We start from the raw sequence: 20,298 nt of genomic DNA on the forward strand, positions 1-20,298 counted from the left end.
AAAAAAAAACCCAAATGGAGTTATAAAGAGTTAGACACAACAACAGCAAAATTGTTAGGAAGACTTTCCTTGAGCCAAAATTTGTCTCTATAAGTTTTACCTATTGCTCTGGGTTTTGCTCTCAGGAGATAAGCCAAATAAATCTAATTTAGGGATAAATAGGTAGCAAGGTGTATAGAGAGCCAGATCTTGAGTCAAGAGGACCTATATTCAAAACTGACCTGAGATACTTCCTAGCTGTGTGACCCTGGGCACGTCACTTAACCTCCATTGCCTAGCCCTTGACCTTCTGTCTTAGAGATGTCACTAATACAGAAAGTAAGAGTTTAAAAAAAGACACATAAATCTAATCTCTAAACATCCCCAGGCCTGTGAACTGGATCTTCATATGGGGTGATTTTAAGCACCTTTTGGGGGGCTCAAAGAGGGCAAGAGGTCACCCTTTTCTGGATCTTCTCCAGATGATCCTTTGTATAAAGCAATGCCCAGAAATAAACCCAACACTCCAGAGAAGCTATAGTTAGAGCGAAGTATAATTATTTCTTTCCTAACACAAAGCTCAAGACCACATTTACTTTTTTGGATGCTTTATTATATTTTGATTCATTCAACATAAAATTCACTAAAACCCTCAGATCATTTATTTTTTCTTCTCAGATCTTTTTTTAGGAGTTTTATCTAGTTATGTCTCCCATGTCTTATATTTTTGAAGTTGATTTTTTGAACCCATATCTGACTTTATGTGAACACATTGTGAAATGTCAACTGTGATTTCTTAGAAATTTCCAAGTGGGAACTCCTTCAATTTAGAAAGAGGAGACTGTTAGTCTTAGAGAGGTGCCAGAGGCTCAGAATGATTTGTCCGTGGTTACATATCTAGTAAGCATTAGAAGTAGAATCTGAGTTCAGGGTTTTCTGACTTCAAGGCCAGCACACCATGTACCTTGCCATGTAATCTCTCTGTGATATGATATATTCATTCAGTATACTGACTTTAAATACATCTATTGTACTTCACCTTATTAGATTCAGCCCAACATTTGAGATCATTTTGGAGTCTAATTTTTTTTATTCCAGGTATTAGCTATTTATCACTCCTGGCTTGTTATCATTTTCAGACCTGAGAAGCATGCCATTGATGCCTTTATCTCAGTCGTTAATAAAGGATCAAGGACACTTCCATGGAGTATACTCCATTTTCCCTGTTGCCCCTAAACCTGTAGTGACTCTTAAAGGCTGGTTATTCAGTCCCAAACCTAACTATATTTTTGTCTAGCCCAGTGATAGCAAACCTATGGCACACAGAGCCCTCTCTGTGGGCACACTGTAGTCACCTGCCAGAATTCATTACTAGAAAGCCAGAGAGATTCAGGGCAGAGCTGTCCCCCTCCCCCTCTCCATTTACCTGAGGACATTCCTCACTTTATCCACCCCTCTTTCTAGCAGTCCAATGGGGGCACTTCCTATCTCACCTGTCTGGGGTAAGGTGCTGGGGAGTGGGGCTCACCTGCTATATGAGGGTGTGGTGTAGATGGTAGCCAGGTGATTCCTGTGGTAGGTTTGAGAAGAGCTAGGTTTGAAGGGGATAGCTCACAGCATGGCAAATATCTGGAGAGGAGTAGAGTCCTGGGACCACTTTCCTCCCTCTCTCCACACATACCTCTCATCTGCCCACCAGCTCAATGGAAATACTTCCTCCCTCCCCTGTTTGGGATAAGGAGGTGTGAGTGGCACTCTGTCTCTAAAAGGTTCACCGTCACTTGTCTAGTCCATATCTTTACATTTCTTACAAAGACAACATGAAAGTCTTGGTCAGATACTTTCTGAAATCTGAGTGTTTCATCATTTCCCCGATCTTTAAAAAGTAAATTCCATCTTAGAATTAATATTGAGTTTTGGTTACAAGGCAGAAGAGTGTTAAGGGATAGGTGACGGGGATTAAGTGATTTGCCAGGATCAAACAGCTAGGAAGTGTCTGAGGTCAATTTTGGACCCAGAACCTTCTGTCTCTCACTGAGCTACCTATCTTCCCCCCAATTACATTTTAATTTGACTCAAATGGTACTCAAGAATACTATGGATTATGTGTTTGACATATCTCTGCCTTACATCACTTCTCTTGCATGGTGTGATAATTAAAATGTTTTGGGAGCAAGGGAAATATATAACAATTATGACGGCTGAAATATGTTTTCTACTGTGTCTTGGGTTTATATAAATATAAGATGGTCGCCAGGGAATATATTCCCAATTTATGAATATGCCCAAGCCAACTGGGTTTTATAGAGAAATTTAGTTTATAATACACTGATTAATCAATAGAAAAAGAGAGAAAGGAAGAAAGGAATAAGAATGAATAAATCAGTCAGTTGGTTTTATCACTTACCCAAGATCTGTCTAGGTAAGGCTTCTCTTGCCAACCTCAGGCTCCACCTTCAAGAGAGCCTCCTTTCAAGAAATGTTTCCAGAGCCTTCTCCTCCTGACTCCTCCTGAGTTCTCCTTCCACAGCTGTAGCATCCCAAGCATATTCACATCTATGAAATATAGATGACTGTATGATTACTGTGTCTCCAAGCATGAGGCTTTACCGATAAGGTTTGTGAAGGTAACCTTGACCTGATCACGAGACCTATTGCCCAACACAAGTCCATTAACATGTTCGGAGACTTGCCCGGGAAAGCGTGGTTATGTCCTACACGCCCAAAAGGTGTTCCCTCCATTGTACCACCCAATCATGATTGTCTATACTTTGTGATGTGGTTACTACGTCCTTGGGAGTACCGCCCAAGCAGGACATGAATAAATTCAGAGGCAATCCCATGAACTTCCTCTTGGCCTTTCTCCCTTCCATGGAGCTCCACTGGGCTCCTCAATGACTATGTCTCTCTCTTCTTGACCTTCTCCTTCCCCGAGGCTGTAACCATCTCGGCCTGCATTCTCTATCTTAATCTCCTCAAACACCTTGTATTCCATTATCCTCATTTTCCGCCTTAAGGAAAATCATAGGGATTGCCTGCCCTATCCAATCACTGATTTGTCGGTGTCTTTCATTTCCACCCTGGTTCTCGGTTCCTACCTCTCCTCGGGTCCCATCACAAAGGTGAGCCCCTTCCCTTGTGGGACCCTGCTGGTCAGGGAAGTCCATTAAGGAAAACCCCACACACAGCCTCCTTCAAGACCTCTCCAGGAGCTCTCCCTCCAGGACCTCTCTCCTCTCAGCCTCCTTCAGAGCAAAACCTCCCAGAGCAAAAAACTCTCAGAGCAAAACCTCTGGAATTCTCTCTCTGTCCTCAGACCCTGCTATCTTTAAGGAAACCCCTCCCCTCAGTTCTCACATCTACCAATCACTGTCCATGTCTCTCCTGTGCCAATGGTGGCTCTAGCTTAACCCAGGACCACCCAGAGGTCTGTGGCTTTGCACATGTCTGTTGAAGGTCATATTCTCAAATAATTCAATCTTGATCTTTGCTGCAGCCCTTCCTAAATCCTGTTACTCTAAGTAGGGTGGAGATTGTATTTTCCAAGACCTGGTTCTGTCATTCCAAGTATCTCTATTGTATCAATTCTAAAATCAATCATGACTCAAAGAACTTCCTGTTCTATGCTTAAGCATAGGTCAAAGCCCTTTCCATTGTTTAGCAAAAGGTTTCTGTCCTAAAGTAGTCTTAAGTAGGGAGGAGAAGGATCCTCCCATGCCAAGGGGTTTCACATTCCAATAGAGTTCTTACTATCAGTAGGAAATTTTTTCCAAGTATGAAATTTCCCAATGGTGAAATTTCCAACATTTATAAGTCTAAGAAATTTTAAGGTTTACAATGGATAAGCACTGGAAATATGCTACACACTATTTCCATCTATCATGTGTCTCTCCAATTTTTGAGTCATGTAAGTTGATTTTTCAAAGAGTATGGTGTTTGAAAGCTACAGGTGATGCTGGGCAACATCGCTAGGAAAAACATTTGTATGGGAATATTTTTTGGCGGAGATAGCTTTGGGGGGTTTATAAAAAGGCACCACACAATATTCCATATACATCTCTTCCTCCATCCTCCTTCCCTTTTAAAATTAAAAATTAATATCCAATACTAAAAGTATTATTTTTAATAAGGTTTATTAATAATAACTTGAAGTAGAGGAATGCGATAGTCTGAGTAAAGAGGAGTTTACTTGGACTGTGTTCCCAGGAGAAGAGAGAGCGAAGGCAGAATTACAGAACATTTTATCTATACAATGTAAGGACTTATGGGGACAAAAGGAAAGAGATTCTGGGAGATGAAGTCCAAGGGTACAAAATTCTAATTACACAATCTCCACTGTGATCCTTTGGGAAACTAGCCTCTCCAAGGGATCATTTAAACATAACCAACTTATAACTTAAACTAGAGGTATATACAATATTGGAGCTTCTAAATGGAAATTACAATAGTTTGGGGATGAAAGGAAAATAAAAGTGAAAAAAAAAACAAAAACAATGATTGCTATATTTACAAAAAACTAATTGGGGGCAGTCCCTTTTGGCATAAGAGTATACATTCAAAACAAATGCATTCAACCCCCCATGGTTCAAATTCACCACATCCCAAAGTTCATTCTGGATCTTTTGGTGCGGTGTATGGTCTCTGCAGGCGTCTTCATGGCACCTTCTCCAAACAGTTTACTTTATGGATTTGGGGAAGTAGCAAGTTTCTTATCCTAAAATTACTCTCAAAAGAATTTAAACTTTGCATTATAATAACAATACATCCTTTTCAATTATGGACCTAACTCATCATCCATCTGTTGTTCTTTTCCTACCTATATGATGGCAAATATAATTGCTGAACTATAAATGTGATCTTTGATAAATAATAAAGGATGAGAGAACTACTGGAATGAGTGTAGAAGGGTAAAGGATATTATGATTTTCAGAAAGAGAGAACATGGAGTTTTTGAATTATAGCATAGTGATCTTTAATTCTAAGCAAAATTCCAGGATATGCTGGTAAAAGAATTGCTAGTAAGTGTGATTTTTAAATCTCCATCTTGCTTGGTCTAGCACCAAAAATTGTGCACACCCACACTACACAGGCATGTGCTAGTCAATGGCAAATCAGAAATAACTAACTGCCCACCTGGGCTGTCCTAAGCCAAGCTTGAGCCACCATTGGCACTTGTGAGGCACAGGAAGTGAGCTATAGAACAGCCTCTGGAGTTCAATCACTTCCTGAGGATAGGGTGAGGGGCAGTTCCTTCTAGGAACTTTAGCAGGGAGGATACCCACAGACAGCTTTCCTTCAGATTGGTCATGAGAGTCAAGGGACTGATTCTCTAAACTCCCTCTGGCTCTGCCAGAGGTTGAATTGACCTTTTTCCTTTTCCCCCTCTTTCCTTCTCTCGATCTCCTTCTTTCTTACTCCCGTTGTGATTAAAACCACAAAACCTCCATTCTGACTTGAGTGTTTAATTTTAGGAATGTCATAAGTAAATTCCTTGGCGGCCATAAATTAATAGTATAACAATCTTTAAAAGTGATTTTAATATCATATAAGCCTCGTGAAAAAGCAAATGATCTTAAATAGAATGTATTCATCAAGTCCTATCATAATAACCTCATTTCCTTTTTTGACAAAATTACTAGATTTAGGGGGCAGCTAGATATCAGTGCTAAGCACCTTACAATGATTATCTCATTTGATCCTTACAGCAACCCTGTGTGAAGATTAAATTAATTCTCCCTGCCCATTTTTAGATTTAATCATGAGAAGTGTAAACACCCCACTCACAACTGAGTGGGGGAAGTCTGTGACCCATGTGTGCAATAGTGGGTGATGAATCAGAATCGACTGACTTCCCCCTGGGCAGTCCTAAGCAAAGCTTTAGCTGTAATTGGTAAACCTAAAAGTGGAGGAAGGCACAGGAAGTGATGCAAAAGAAGTGTCTTTAAAAAAGGAGTTGTAACTTCCTGTGAGTCTTTTTTGGGAGTTCTTTGTGCTTGGGACTTCTGAGTTCTATCATTTCTTTTGGAGTTTTGAGTTGGAGTTGGAGGTTGATGAAGAATCTGCTTATTGAACCTGAAACCTTGGACTTCATGAGACTGTTCTTAAATCTCTCCCTTTGGACTGACAAGTGGAGAATAAAAAGAATTGACTCCTTTCCTGGAATTTCTTTTTTTTTTAACCCTTATCTTCCATCTTGGAGTAAATACTGTGTATTGGCTCCAAGGCAGAAGAGTGGTAAGGGCTGGGCAATGAGGGTCAAGTGACTTGCTCAGGGTCACACAGCTAGGAAGTGTCTGAGGCCAGATTTGAACCTAGGATCACTCATCTCTAGGCCTGACTCTCAATCTACTAAGCTACCCAGCTGCCCCATTTCCTGGAATTTCTGAAGAGATTAGCTTCAGGAGAGACCTACAGTCTTGAGAAAGGCTCCCTGCATCCCCAGGTCCTTGGAGCAAAATACTTAGTGCACAGACTGGATATATTATCCTATCTTCCCTCTGATTCTTTCTATATTTTACAAATAAATTGTTAAAATAAATCTCTTTGAAATTAATTAAATTCCTGGAGACTGTATTCTTAATAATACAGTCCAACCTTTTATAAAAACCCCTCACAGTTTCTATACCTTACACTCGGGAGGTAGATGCTATTATTACTATCCCAATCTTACAATTAAGACAACTGAGGTAGAGTGATTTGCCAGGGTCACACAGCTAGTAAAGTGTTTGAAGCTTTTTTTAAAACTCAGGTCTTCCTGAGTCTAGGACCAGTGCCCTGCTGCTGGACCTTTTGAGGTTCAGGAGAGCTTGGCTACAGTGGGTTAAGTTCATTGGGTATCCAAAATAAGATTGGCATAGTATGGTGACCCTCTAGGAGTGAGAGGGAGGCAGGGCCAGTTGCCCAAGGAGAAGCAAAGTGACCCAGATTGGAAACAGTATTTCAAATTGCTGATCAATGATGGGATTGGCCACTGCACTTTCAGCCTCGGTGAGCTAGACAAACCTAATCTTTAAAAAAGAAAAGGAAAAGGAAAAATAGGCAAAGAGGTAAAGAGATAGAATCTTAGTATTAAATACAAAGATCAAATATTAACATGGAAAAAGAAATATGTGAAATGCCATAGTTAAAACAGTCAGGTGCCAAACTGGAGACTTGTCAGAAAAAAGTAAATTGAGGTTACTATTCTGAGTCAGGGTATCTACCTGTAATTCTAAATAGAGGTTAACTGTTATGAGAGAGAGAGAGAGAGAGAGAGAGAGAGAGAGAGAGAGAGAGAGAGAGAGAGAGAGAGAGAGAGAGAGAGAGAGAGATATCCTTTTCTGTCATAGGAACATAGTAGAAGTAGGGCTTCTTATTTCTACCTAGCAACACAAACCTGCTGTGAGACTCCTAACAAGCCATATCCCTCTGTGCACCCTACTTTTCTCATTGGTAGAGTGAGGGCAGTTAGGTGGTGAATCATGGGAGCTGGAATTAAGACTAATTTTCCTGACTTCTAATCTGGCCTCAGATACTATTTGTATGACCTTGGGCAAGTCACATAATCCTGTTTTTCTGTTTCCTTATCTGGAAAGATATGGAGAAGGAAATGGCAAACCCCATTATCTTTGCCAAGAAAACCCCAAATGGTGTCAGAGTGGGACAATGACTGAAACACAATAACCTTAAAAGATTGCTAAGGGGTATATACTCTGTAAATCATATATAAACATATGTTTACAAATATACAAATATGGACTACCATTATTTACAAAAGAGGGGAGAGAAGAAGAAGGGATTATCAGCAGCCCGTCTCATTCCCAGTTCCTTAGCTAAATGAGTGACCTTAGGCAAGTCATTTTTTACACCTGGCCCTCAGTTTCCCTGTCTGTAAAATAAGATGTTTCCACTTCTGGCATTCTATAAATTAGAGATTTAGTCTCCAGTTTGAGCTTTTCTTGGACTCAATGGTTTGGGAGGAGGGGGCAAAAAAAGAGAGGGTAGTTTTTACACCTTTCCGGCTCTTTCAAATTTTTACAGGCTGCTGTTGGGGAAGTCAATCCTTGGTATTAGAGTGCTGAATGTTGCCTAGCAGCAGGACATACGCAGAAGCTGGGAAGGGGCGTGCCAAACCAAAAGGAAGTTCTCCTCCCACAGGCTCCGCGTTTCCAGTGGCCAATCCTGGACACTGGATTGGAGCAGAAGGTGGCCTTTCGGGAGAGTGTGTGTTGGAAGGGGACGGTTACCTAGGAACGAAAAATAGTACCCGGTAGTGAGACCGGGAGAGAAGGAGATTGGAGGGGTTGGGGGGAAGGCGGGAATAGAGCTTCCCTAGGTCCAATCAGAATTCCTCTTGGCCGCAGCCAATCGCTGCTTTCTGAGGCAGCCAGCTTCGACTGGACTACGCCTCCCGTGAGTCCGCGGCAGATGCCGTAAAGCTGTGCGCTGAGTGCGACGCTCACTTCAGACTAGTACCCCCTTCGGGGCCTTGGTCATTTTCCTCCCCCACGCTGGGGTCTCTGCTTCCTTAGTCTATGGGTTGGGCCCCTTTCCCCGGCGCTCTCTGCTTCCGAGGAATACAAGTCCTCGGCCGGGCCTCAGGGCTGGGAGGGAGGAAGAGAGGGGATGTGGGAGAATTTTGGGGGAGGGGGTCCTGTGGAGGGGTCGGCGCAGCCTGAGGACAGCAGGGCCATGGAGTCCGGGGAGTCAGGGCAGGTAGGACGGGAAGGGGCGCGGGGAATCCCCCACTCCTCCTCCCGCAAGCTCCCTTACTTCAGGGAAACCCTAGCAGGGCTGGCTGGGCGGGTGAGCCTGCTTTGCAGGTAAGGAAGCGCTCGCCCACAGGCCTGATGGGATATTGCTCTCTGCTGCCTCCTGGATCTGCCGCAGCTTTCCATAGCACCCTTGACACGAGAGGGAGCTAGGGCAGTGGTCAGTCTGTTTACCTAACCCAGCACCCTACTTTTCTGCCATGATCTCCTTTTCCTGATGGCTGAACTGGGCGGCAAGTAGGCCCTTGGGAGATAAGGCAGGGTGATGGGAAAGAATTTCTTCCCGAAAGAGGGTTTGAAAAAACTGCCTTTCAAGATGTTGGCAGTTGACACATTAAGGTATAGTGTACAGTTGCTGTGGATTTGGGCTCAGAAGACCCAAGGTCTGAATCGAGGCAGTGTAACTTCGAGAAGGTTAGATTCAGTGAACGTTAAGCCCTCTGCCCTCCAGCTCTTAAATCCTAGGAACACAGAGAAGAAAGGTTTCCCCGTTAGTTGCTTGATGGTCTGGTGGGGAGAAGGGATGATCAAAACTACTTTTCACCATCTGGGGCTCACTTGGGTCCCACAGAAGGTACTGTGTTCAATGTCCTCCTTTTGAACCCTTCCAAAGATCAAATTAGTCTTCCCAGTGCTCTTGGGAGAGGCTGAAGAGTTTGGGAAGAATGGAGGGAGCTGCTTTACTTTGGGAATGGAGAAGTGGGGATATAAAGACAGAAATAAGCTTTTCAGGGTCATATGAACAGTCTAGGTTATAATAAGCAAGTTCTCTAAAGGACTCTGGCAGCTCCTTTTTGCCAATAATTTTATCCTTAAGTTACCACTACTCATTCCTGAAAGAATATTTTCTTGGTGTAAAGAATTGCCATTCTCCCCACACTCAGAATATAACCAGAGTTTGTATTTAAAAAGTTGGATGAAGCCTAGAGACTGCTTTGAAGGGAGAATAGATGATATGGTTCATCTTGATGCTAAAAGAAATTCTGTAACATCTTAAAGGGAGATATTTTAAGGGACTTTCCTTCTTAAACTCCCCTTTCCCACCACCAATTTAAATAGTTTACTTTTATAATCCACTCTTGGATTTTATTTGCCAAATTGACTCAGAATAGAACTTGATCAGCCTACAGGTATTGGTATCATTTATTGAATAGCTAGTATGTGCTCAGATCTTTATTAGAGATTATGAAGAAATATTTACCACTTACATGACCTTGGGCAAATTGAGGACCCATTTGTTTCTTAGTTTTTTCATCTGCAAATGAGGGGGTTAGACTAGATGGCTTCTGAGACCCTTTCTAGCCCTAGATTTATGGTCCTTTGAATTTGGAGAAACAAAAAACCATCCATGCATTCAACCTTGTAATTCCATCTTCCTGAATTGTATCAAAGACATAGATTTTTGTTGTTTATATGAGGAAGGAAAATATTAGAAAAAATTTAAATCAAAAACTATAAATACTTAAGTGTTAATACTTAGACCTTCACCCCTTGTTGTCTAACTGGTTTTTATTTTGGTTTATATAAGCTCCATGTTTCCGTAGCATATGGATCTGGAAGGAAATGAATAAAAATATCCTGGGGCAATGCTTTTTGGATTGGATTGAATGTGGAAAGAATCCTTGCCACCCTTATTAGGAGCAATTACAAATTCCCAGGGCTATAAATATCATGTTTGACTCTAATATTGACCCGAAAATTGACCTTGGACTAGACTTCCTTCTCAGTATCTTTTGAAAATAAATTTTTATCCCAGAGAGTTAATGAGTGAAAGTGATTGCAAAATGAAATGCCATTGTAAGCTGCCCTTCAAACCAAGAACAGTTCCTGAGGCCTATTGGTAAATGTTGTAGGTGTTCCATTCACTAGCACCTCTCCCATTAAAATTTTTTTTCCACACCCTTTTGGGGAAGCTAGAGCCCACTTGACAATAATAGTTTTGTTTTCAGTCGAGATAAGATAAGATAAACGTTGCCCTTCAGTGCCATCTATTCATAAATGGCAGCTTTAGGCCCTGATGATGCAGTGGCAGAATATATAGGTCAAAGATCTGATCCTTTCTAGGAAATTCCTATTCTATGATAATTGCCATGGACACAGATCTTTTACCAGCACAGGCATGATGACATGAGGAAGGCTCAGATGAAAACACTTCACATCTTCTCCCTGTATACTGACATACAAGAGCAGCTGAGGCAACAATAGTCTGTACATGTTTTGAATGAGGAGGGTCTCAATCTGGGATTGGGAGTATAAACAAGATCAACAGTGAGCCCATGCCTATGTACTTCATAGATCCTAGACGTTGTAAAAAATGCAAAAACAAGGTAGGATATCTGTTTTTTTAACAAAAAGTGGACATGTCATAATATTTTAAATGCCCGGTATATGCTAATGACTTCCAACCTATTTTTATGTTACAGATAGAGCAGTCTGTAGTGTGAGAATTAGTATGAGTCAGAAAGTTTTTGGTTTTGGTAAGTCTTGCCTCTTACATATGCTGATTCTGTGGTTCTGGGGGAGTACTTATCCTCCCAGTTCCCCAATGCACCCCTTAAAACTCTTTAAGTTGTAAAACAGTGGCTGTTCAATTGGTAGGCATTTCCACATCAGGAGCCCCACACCAATAAAAACATAAGCCTGGATAAAGGAAGTCAGATGCATGATACAAAAGTTTGGAGCTTACTGAACTGGCTCCCAAAGGCAGGCCTTAGATCTGTGTGAGCCAAAGGGCAATCTCTAGTAAGGTGGCTAGAACTCTTTCCTAGCTTCTGTCCTATTGAATGATTTTATTGATAACGTGGATTAAAATAGTTATCAGATTTTTGGATGAAATAAAACTGGGAACCAAAGCAATATACACAATGAAATAAATGTAATTGGGCTCATTGTAAGTTTCAGCACTTCTTGGGTCAAAATATTAAATAAGGGGGGCAGTTGGGTAGCTCAGTGTTTTGAGAGCCAGGCCTAGAGATGGGAGGTCCTAGGTTCAAATTTGACCTCAGACCCTTCCCAGCTGTGTGACCTTGGGCAAGTCACTTAACCCCCATTGCCTAGCCCTTACTGCTCTTCTGCTTTGGAATCAATACACAGTATTGATTCTAAGATGGAAGGTGAGGGTTTAAAAAAGTAAGACTTGATTTAAAAGAATAAGCTATATACTTTCTCATGGACATTAATTTTAAGACATGTGATAATTAGTTATTAACAAATAACCTCCATAAAACTCCTATTCTGAAACTTTTTCAGCCTCCCCAAGGAATGTTCCTTTCTTTGCTGTATTTTCTTCATAGACTCCCCTCCTTAGAAGAGAATACTGAACCAGTCTAAAATTCCCTTCCTGGGTGCAACTGGGTAGTTCAGTGGATTGAGAGCTAGGTCTAGAGCTGGGAGGTCCTAGGTTTAAATCTGGCCTCAGATACTTCCCAGCTGTGTGACCCTGGGCAAGTCACTTGACCCCCATTGCCTAGCCCTTACCGTTTTTCTGCCTTGGAACCGATACACAGTATTGATTCCAAGATGGAGGGTAAGGGTTTAAAAAAAAAATCAAATAAGACCAAGAGAAATTCGGTTAGAAAGCAATTTATATGAAAAAGATGTTGTTTTTTTTTTTGGTAGACTGCAAGACCAATGTGAAGCAGCAGTGTAAAGTGACAAACAAAAATAATATAATCATAATCTGTATTTACAAAATTATAGTGACCTAGTTGGACTTTATCTAGACTACTGCATTCCATCTTGGCAGCATATTTTAGGAAATATGTTGATAAGTTGGAATAGATCCAGAGAAGGGTGGCAGGGGGACTAGAAACCATGATTAAAGATACCACTGCTTTTGTTGTCATGCTTTCCAAACGTTTAAGCAAATGTCATGTGAAGAAGGAATTATACTTACTTTTCTGGACTCAGAAACACAGAATTTGGGCTATAGGGAAGCAGATTTTGGTTCAGTATGAAGAAAATTCCCCTAAGGTGACCTGTAGTGAAATGGACTGTCTCCAAGAAGAGTTCTCCATTACCCAGAGGGCTTTTTACAGAGGTTGGATGGTTACTTGTTTGGGATGTTGTAGAGGGAATTCATATTTCAGGTGGGTTAGGATTAGACTAAGTCTTTTTTAGGATATCCCTTCCAACTCTGTGACTAGCTGACCGACAAGTATTTAAAAAAAATAAAGTAACATTTTGCATTAAATCCATTTTGTCATCGAGCTTTCTTGTTAAATGTTTAAGGACTTGCTCCAGCTCTTTTTGTGACTGGATCATCAAGAAATGGAAGATCTTGGAATTTAGAAATTTCAAATGATTGTGATAGTTTGGAAGACAATAGCTACCTAGACATAAACTGAGCTTAGTAGAACTCAGTAAAAAACTCTTTAGTTGACATCTTGCCCAAAGAGTTGAAATTAAAATATTAATAGCATTAAATAAGTTGGTTTTCTAGATGAATGTTGGATAAACACATTTTAGCTTTCTGTGATTCTGCTGTGGACCAGTGAACTGCTAGCTGAAATGTACATCTTTATCTATTAGGAATTGCAAGTGGGAAGTGTTTACCCAGTTTTGCATTCCTGTCTTTACTAATTAGCCATTGTTTGTTCCCAGCTTTTTGTAACCTTAAAAGGTTTAAAATTTAATTCTATATATTTGGTTCTAAACATAATCTGAGTCTACTGTGTTTTTTTAAAATCCAGACTTTTAACAAAAATATGGCAATTGAGAGTCTCTTTTAGGCCCTGGACATCAAATATATATTTTGAATAATCAGTTGACAATTAAACTATTTCTAATTTTTTTAAACCCTTGCCTTCTGTCCTAGTAACAATTCTTCAGATAGAAGGGCAAGCACTAGGCAAATGGGGTTAAGTAAAACCTAGGGTCACAGAGCTAGGAATTTCTGAGAATAGATTTAAACCCAGGTCCTCTTGACTCCAGGTCTGGCACTATCTACTGAGCCACCTAGCTGCCCCTGAAATGAGATAAGTTACTTTGTAAATTGTTTATTTTTTCAATTCAATTAATTAATTTTATCTCATATTTTTCATTCTTATAAGGAGCAGTCTCGTGAAACTAAAACCCTCAAACATATACCCAAATAAACAAATGATAAATCATTTGTTTTCATCTGCATTCCTATTCCAACAGTTCTTTCTCTGAGGTGAAGAGCATTCTTTTTCATAAGACCCTCAAAATTGTCCTGGATCATTGTATTGCTGAGAGTATCTAAGTTATCATAGTTGATCATTCCACAATATCGCTGTTACTGTGTGCAATGTTCTCCTGGTTCTGCTTATTTCACTCTATATTAGTTCATGGAGGTTTTTCCAGTTCTTTCTGAAATCATCCTGTTCATCATTCCTTATAGCACAATAGTTTTCCATCACCAACATATACCACATTTTGTTCATCCATTCCTCAGTTAATGAACATCCCTTTAGTTTCCAATTCTTTACCACCACAAAAAGCAGCTATAAATATTTTTTGTATAAATAGGTCCTTTCCCATTTAGTATTTTGTAATTGTAAAGCACAATGTGATATATTATCATTAACAGTAGCAACAGTAGCACTTTGGTAGGAACAAGAATATTGAAGTTAAAGTTGGAGACCTTGTGCTCAAATTTCAGCACTTGTATTTATTACCTATGAGATTTGGTATAAGCCACTTCACTGTGCTAGGCCTCAGTTTCTTCATCTATAAAAATGAGTGGTTTGGACTAGATGACTTCTGCTCTAACTCTAACTCCAACTTTAAAATCTACGATCCTAGTAAAATAGTAATTTTATATCCCTTATCTAGGAATCATTCAGCAATGTCACTTGGATGCATGTGTTGGTATGTAAGTGATATGTATATATAGATGTGTGGGTATGTATATGTACATAAAGATATATATATATCCATATGTTTAGACATTAAGTTCATTAAAATATGTACGTATAATATATGTTTAACATGATAGTTTTCCAGTTTTAATATGAGGTTTCTTTCTTTTTAAGCTATCCAGTTTCCTCTTATAAGTCAGTTCTAATTCCATAGTATCATTTGCTGTGACATATACAACAGTTGTTTAGGCCAGAAATTGAATTGTGTAGTGGCTGAAAATGTTTATGTGCAGAATTGTCCATGTGGCCATTAGTCCTCTTTCTTATTACTGTTTCCATCCCTCACCATAATTAACACAGTGACTGGAACATAGTAGGACTTCAACAAGTATATGTTGAATAAGTCAAAGTAGTATTTGGGTTATCTTTTTTAAGATATGCAGATTGGCCCATTACTTTATCTACAAACTCTGGACATCCCACTATTGCTGCTTTTTCCCTGAAAGATAATTTGCTTGCATTGATAGTTTGTATACAAATGGTGTTTTCTGCTAACCCTTTTTTTTCTTTGTTCCTTTTATGAATTTATCCATTTTGAACTTTTCACTTATTATGTTCCCACTTTTCCTGTCATAAGCTCTAGTTTCAGATTCTTACTTTGATTTCCTTCCATTAAGGATTCTTGAGCAATAGAACAATGAAGGGGTTATTCTGCAGAATAGATTGGAGATGAGATAGACTATTATTACTATTTCTTGAGCTTCTATTAAAGGGCATACTCTTTTAATTTGTACATTAGCTTTGAAAGGATAAAATAGAGAGATCAGTTCACTAGCCCCAGGTGCTTGCTTGCAAAGCAAATTAATGCTCATTAATGAAGTATGGAATAAGTAAACTGATTTTTAATATAATTAAATTTATATATCCAAATAAATATTATCTTCCATGATCATCCCCTTCAGAAGCGATGTATTCTAATAATACTTCCTTTGATCAAAAGATTCTTGACATTTCTTTTGTATATTGTTCAGAGCTACTTTTATGGGCCACTCACACAAAATCAGCTTGACTTGTTTTTAAAACTATGTAAACAATATTTTCACTCATCAACTTGAATATCTATTTTATTCAACAATCTTGCACCAAATGACTGCAGACAGCTTCCATTGAGAATATTTGAAAGAAGGTGGCCCAGCCTAGAGCTAAGCAATGACCTCCTCAAGGCCTTTCCTATCTGTTCTATACTGCCTAATCTCCATGATACTCTAGTAGTCACTGCCTAGGCCCCTGCCCTTGGCTTTAGTCTGGATCACTTTCTTTCAGATATTCTCAATGGTGGCAAATTGATCAGCAAGGATAGGTAAAATTTTTGGAAGCTGTTCACAGTCATTTAGTACCAGACTGTTCAATAAAATTGATATTCAAGTTGATAAGTGGCAATATTATTTACAAATAAGGCATGACTGCAGAGTAAAGAGTGGGTGCTGAAGTCAGTGTTTTTGTTCCTAGATGCTGGTCACATTTGATGACATCACAGTATATTTGCTTCAGGAGGAATGGATGCTATTGGGAGAGCAACAGAAGGAGATCTGTGGTTCTGACAACCTTGTGTCACCATTGGGTAGGAATTTGAATTTTCTTCCTCATAATGAAGACAACATTTCTTAACCTTTTCTAGGCTGTTACTTACCTTGCAATTTATTGAAATACATATGGGTTTGGCAAGTGAGAGGGTAAGGAACATTCTTCTGTTCCCTTATTGTTTATCATGACATCTACTGCTTTGGCTACCTCTCTTACTCTCAACCACATTGTACAAATATGGAATTTTGGAGCCAGAAAGGGCCTCAGAGACCATCAATTCCATTTTTTCAGATAAGAAAAAAGAGTGTAATATTATAAGGAACTTCCCTCTATCAGTGCAGATCATCAGCTGTATTGGAACTTTGAGTCTTTTGACAGTTGCCTGGTTCTCTAAAAAGTGAAGTGACTGAGCTAGAGTCTAAGCCAGTTCCTGACTCAGAAGCTTTCTTTCTGGCCACTGTGCAACAGTACTTATTCTGGGTGGGGTACTATACTAGGTGATGGAAATACAAAGAATTATGAGACATAGTTCCTATCATCTATCCCCCGAGGAACATCCTTAGAAGCTAAGAAGACAGGCCACATATATTTAAAAATAACAAGATAAGCCAGCACACAATGAATTCTACATAAAATTATAAAATATTAGTATTACTGTATATATACACAGACACACCTACCAGTTCTTCCCACCGTGATGATTCTGTTCTCCATCTTCTGGTAATAAAGTTGTATTATACTTAAATCTCAGTAATACCTGTTTGATCAAACTTAATTCCTTACATTAAGTTCTCTAGTTTACCTGGTTTGTTATCATCTCTATATCGATGATTCCCAGATCTGTACAACCTGTCCTAGTCTCTCTCCTGACCTCCATGAGCCCGCATCCTTTTGCAGGGTGTTCTTGAACTGAGTGCCCCTTAGGTATCTCAAATGTAACATGTCAAAACTGAACTCATTATCTTTTCCCCCAAATCCTTCTGTCTTCCTGATTTTCCGTTTACTGTTGAGGATGCGGTCATCTTCTCAAATACCTATGCTCACAAACTCAGTGTCATCCTCAACTCCTTTCATGCACTCACCACACATATCCAGTCTGTTGTCAAATCTTGTCATATATACCTTCAGAGCTCTCGTCTCCCTTTCTCTCCACTCATGCAGCCACCACCCTTGTAGAAAACTTCATTCCCTCTCAATTAGAATACTGCAGTTACCTTCTAATTGGGCACCCTACTTCAAGTCTTTTCCCATTCCAGCCCATCTTTCCCTTAGCTGTCAAAGTGGTTTTCCTAAAGTACAGGTCTGATCATGTCACCCTCCTACTGCATAATTTCCAGGGATTCTCAGTTACCTCCAGGATTAGGTATTCAATTCAATAAACATTTATTAAGCATCTATTGTGTGCCAGGCACAGTGCTAAGCCCTAGATATAATCTAACTCCCTTCACAATCAGATAACTTTCTACCTTTCTAGCCTTCTTATACTTTATGACCTTTATGCACTTATGAACCAGTTATATTGTTCTACTTGCTGTTCCTTGGACACAACATTCCAGTTGGTGACTCTGCTTTTACTCTTCTTTTTGTTCTTCCTCATGTCTGGAATATTCTCCCTTCTCTTTCCTATTCCATAACTTTTCTGGTTTCCTTTGACACAGCACAATCTACCTTCTTCCTCTCCAGTTGATCTCTCTCTTCTTCCCTAAACCCCTCAGTATTTTTTCTCTTGATTTTACTCTGAACACATCTTGTCTCCATATAGTTATTTCCATGTTTCATAGTTATTCCCATTAAAATGTGAGTTTCTTAAGGGCAGGAATCATTTTTGTTTTTCTTTGCTCTTCCATAGCACTTAGCACAGTGTGAGGCACACACACAAGTGTTTTGTAAATGCTTCTTATGCAGCAAGGGGTCCATGTTAACCAGCTGATTTATTTGTGCTTATTCCTCTGAGGATGTGAGTTACTACTGCCTGTCTTCTTTAGTCTTTTTGATTATTGATCATTTCCTCTGTTGTTCTTCCTGTGTTTTACCTGTTACTCTGGGTGGGATTTGCCTTAGTCATTGAAGAAGTCTATATGTATATATAGTGTTTTATATATAATAGGCATTTGCCAAATCACAGAATATTAGTGCTGTCAGGGACTTCTGAGACCACCCTCTGATCACCCTTTTTCTATGTGTAAATGAGTAGAACATGCCTTTATAATGTCCCTGGGAAGAGGTCATTCATCTATGTACCTTTTGAAGACCGTAAGAGATAGAGAGCTCACTTCTTCATGAGTTAATCCATTTGCCTCTTGGACAGTTCAGAATGTTTAGAACCTTTTCCTTATGTCTAGCTGAATTATTCCTCCTGTATTTTCCACTTTCTCCTCCTGTTGAACTTGAAGTCTTTTAAATCCCCCATATTTTCCACATATCTAGACATATATCTCTAAGCTTCAGAAAGGCTGCCTATTTTCTGTAGCATTCAGTACAAACCTCAGGTTATTTCTGGGTTTAGCCTCCTTTATTCTTAAGATCATGCCACAATTTACTATTCATCCTTTATTACCTATCCCTGCTTCAATGTTCTATATATACAGCCTTTAAAAATTGGATTTGTGCATGAATTTCCTGTGTAGGCATACTGATCTTATTAGAAATATTGTTTCTTTTCTTCTTATTGTCATTTGTGTTTGCTTTGTTAGTTTTAAAAATTCTCTAGGGAAGGAATTCTTTATCCAGAGTCTATAGACCTGAGAAGTCCATGGGTAGATTTCACAGGTCTGTGAACTTGAAGGAAAAATTTTTATGATCTCTAACCTCTAACTGAAATTATTTAATATTGATGAAAAAAATATTCTGAGAAGAGGTACATAGGTTACAACAGATTTTCAAAAGGGTCCATAACACAAAATAGGTTAAGGATTCTTGCTCTAAAGATCCCATAATTCTTTTTTCAAAAAATTAATGAATTTTTCCAGTAATATAAAAACAATTTTTGACATTTTGCATCCCGTAGTTCTTGAATTAATTCTCCTGTAAAATCTTAAGACTTGGAATCTTTCTAGGATTTCTCAGAACTCTTGGAAAATCTTTGTTGATTCTGCCTCCACAAGATCACTCCAGTCTTTCCCCTTGTATCTTTTCACATGCTCATTACATTATCACCTTTGTCCTGAATTGTTTCAGTATCTTCCTATAACGATCTCGCCAAATCTTTCCTTTCTCTATTTCATCCTTCATACAGTTGCTAACGTGATGTTCCTAAAATGCCTAAAATGTTTTGACCATGTTACTCTTTTATTCAGAAAGTTCAGTGGTTCCCTATTGCTTGTCAGATCAAATGAAAATACCTATCTTTGGCACTTAAAGTCCTTCACAGTCTAGCTTTGGTCCAGTCCCTTCTCCCTTCTTTCTCTTCGAATCCCTAACTTCTTCCAAAGCTCTGATCTGGTGTCATCTCCTACATAAAGCCTTTTCTGTTCCCTCCATCCCCATATCTCCCTTCCTCTGAAAATACCACATATTTATAGTATTTACATTTTGTATTTACTTTTCTGTGGGTATGTCATTTCCTCTAATATAATATAAATGACTTTAGGAGTTGCATTTTTGTCATTACATACCTAATGCCTAAGGCATAATAGGCATAATAGGACTGAAAGTCTAGTGTATGTGTTGTCAGATTATGTCTGACATTCACCCTTCTAAACTATCAGGAATTTTCACCCATCATAGTCCAGTAATGACATATGAACACAACTTTTATGTCTTTCTTCAGTAATGAGGATGCCATAGTCTTGAGAAAGACCAGTGCTTTATCTTTATCATATCGTGCCACCTCAATGATCTCTGCCACTCTAGGATTATTGACTGCCTTTACTACAAAAAGCTTTAAAATACTTTTAAATAAATCTGTATTGAATAGAACATCCCCTGAAAACTTTGTTATGTGCCTTTGTGTACTTTGTATACATATTTCAAGTTCTAGTGATCCCTTCCTGTTCAGAGTGGTGATCCTTCTTTATCTTCTTACAAACCATCTCAAAGCCCCATTCCTTTTCTTGACTACTGAGCCATAAAGCAAAGTTACCACTTCTCTCCTACCTCCATTAAGAAATGTCTCAGTTACCAGAGGATGTCTCAAACTTCCATGATATTCTTTCTAGACAATA

General features: G+C 39.2%; 1 protein-coding gene across 2 annotated transcripts in view; it reads left to right on the forward strand.

Moving 5' to 3' along the window:
* Positions 1–8,378: 8,378 nt before the first annotated feature.
* ZNF862 (zinc finger protein 862) overlaps positions 8,379–20,298 on the forward strand; it is a 39,718-nt gene continuing 27,798 nt past the window's right edge. For both annotated transcript variants that reach the window (XM_007504557.3, XM_056799865.1), the window contains exons 1-2: positions 8,379–8,673; positions 16,061–16,172. In XM_007504557.3, coding sequence (XP_007504619.1) covers positions 8,584–8,673; positions 16,061–16,172 — 202 coding nt within the window. In that variant the 5' untranslated portion in view covers positions 8,379–8,583. The remainder of the gene's footprint in view (positions 8,674–16,060; positions 16,173–20,298) is intronic.

The sequence above is a fragment of the Monodelphis domestica genome, chromosome 5 (genome assembly GCF_027887165.1).
Source record: "Monodelphis domestica isolate mMonDom1 chromosome 5, mMonDom1.pri, whole genome shotgun sequence".
NCBI classification, from domain to species: domain Eukaryota; kingdom Metazoa; phylum Chordata; class Mammalia; order Didelphimorphia; family Didelphidae; genus Monodelphis; species Monodelphis domestica.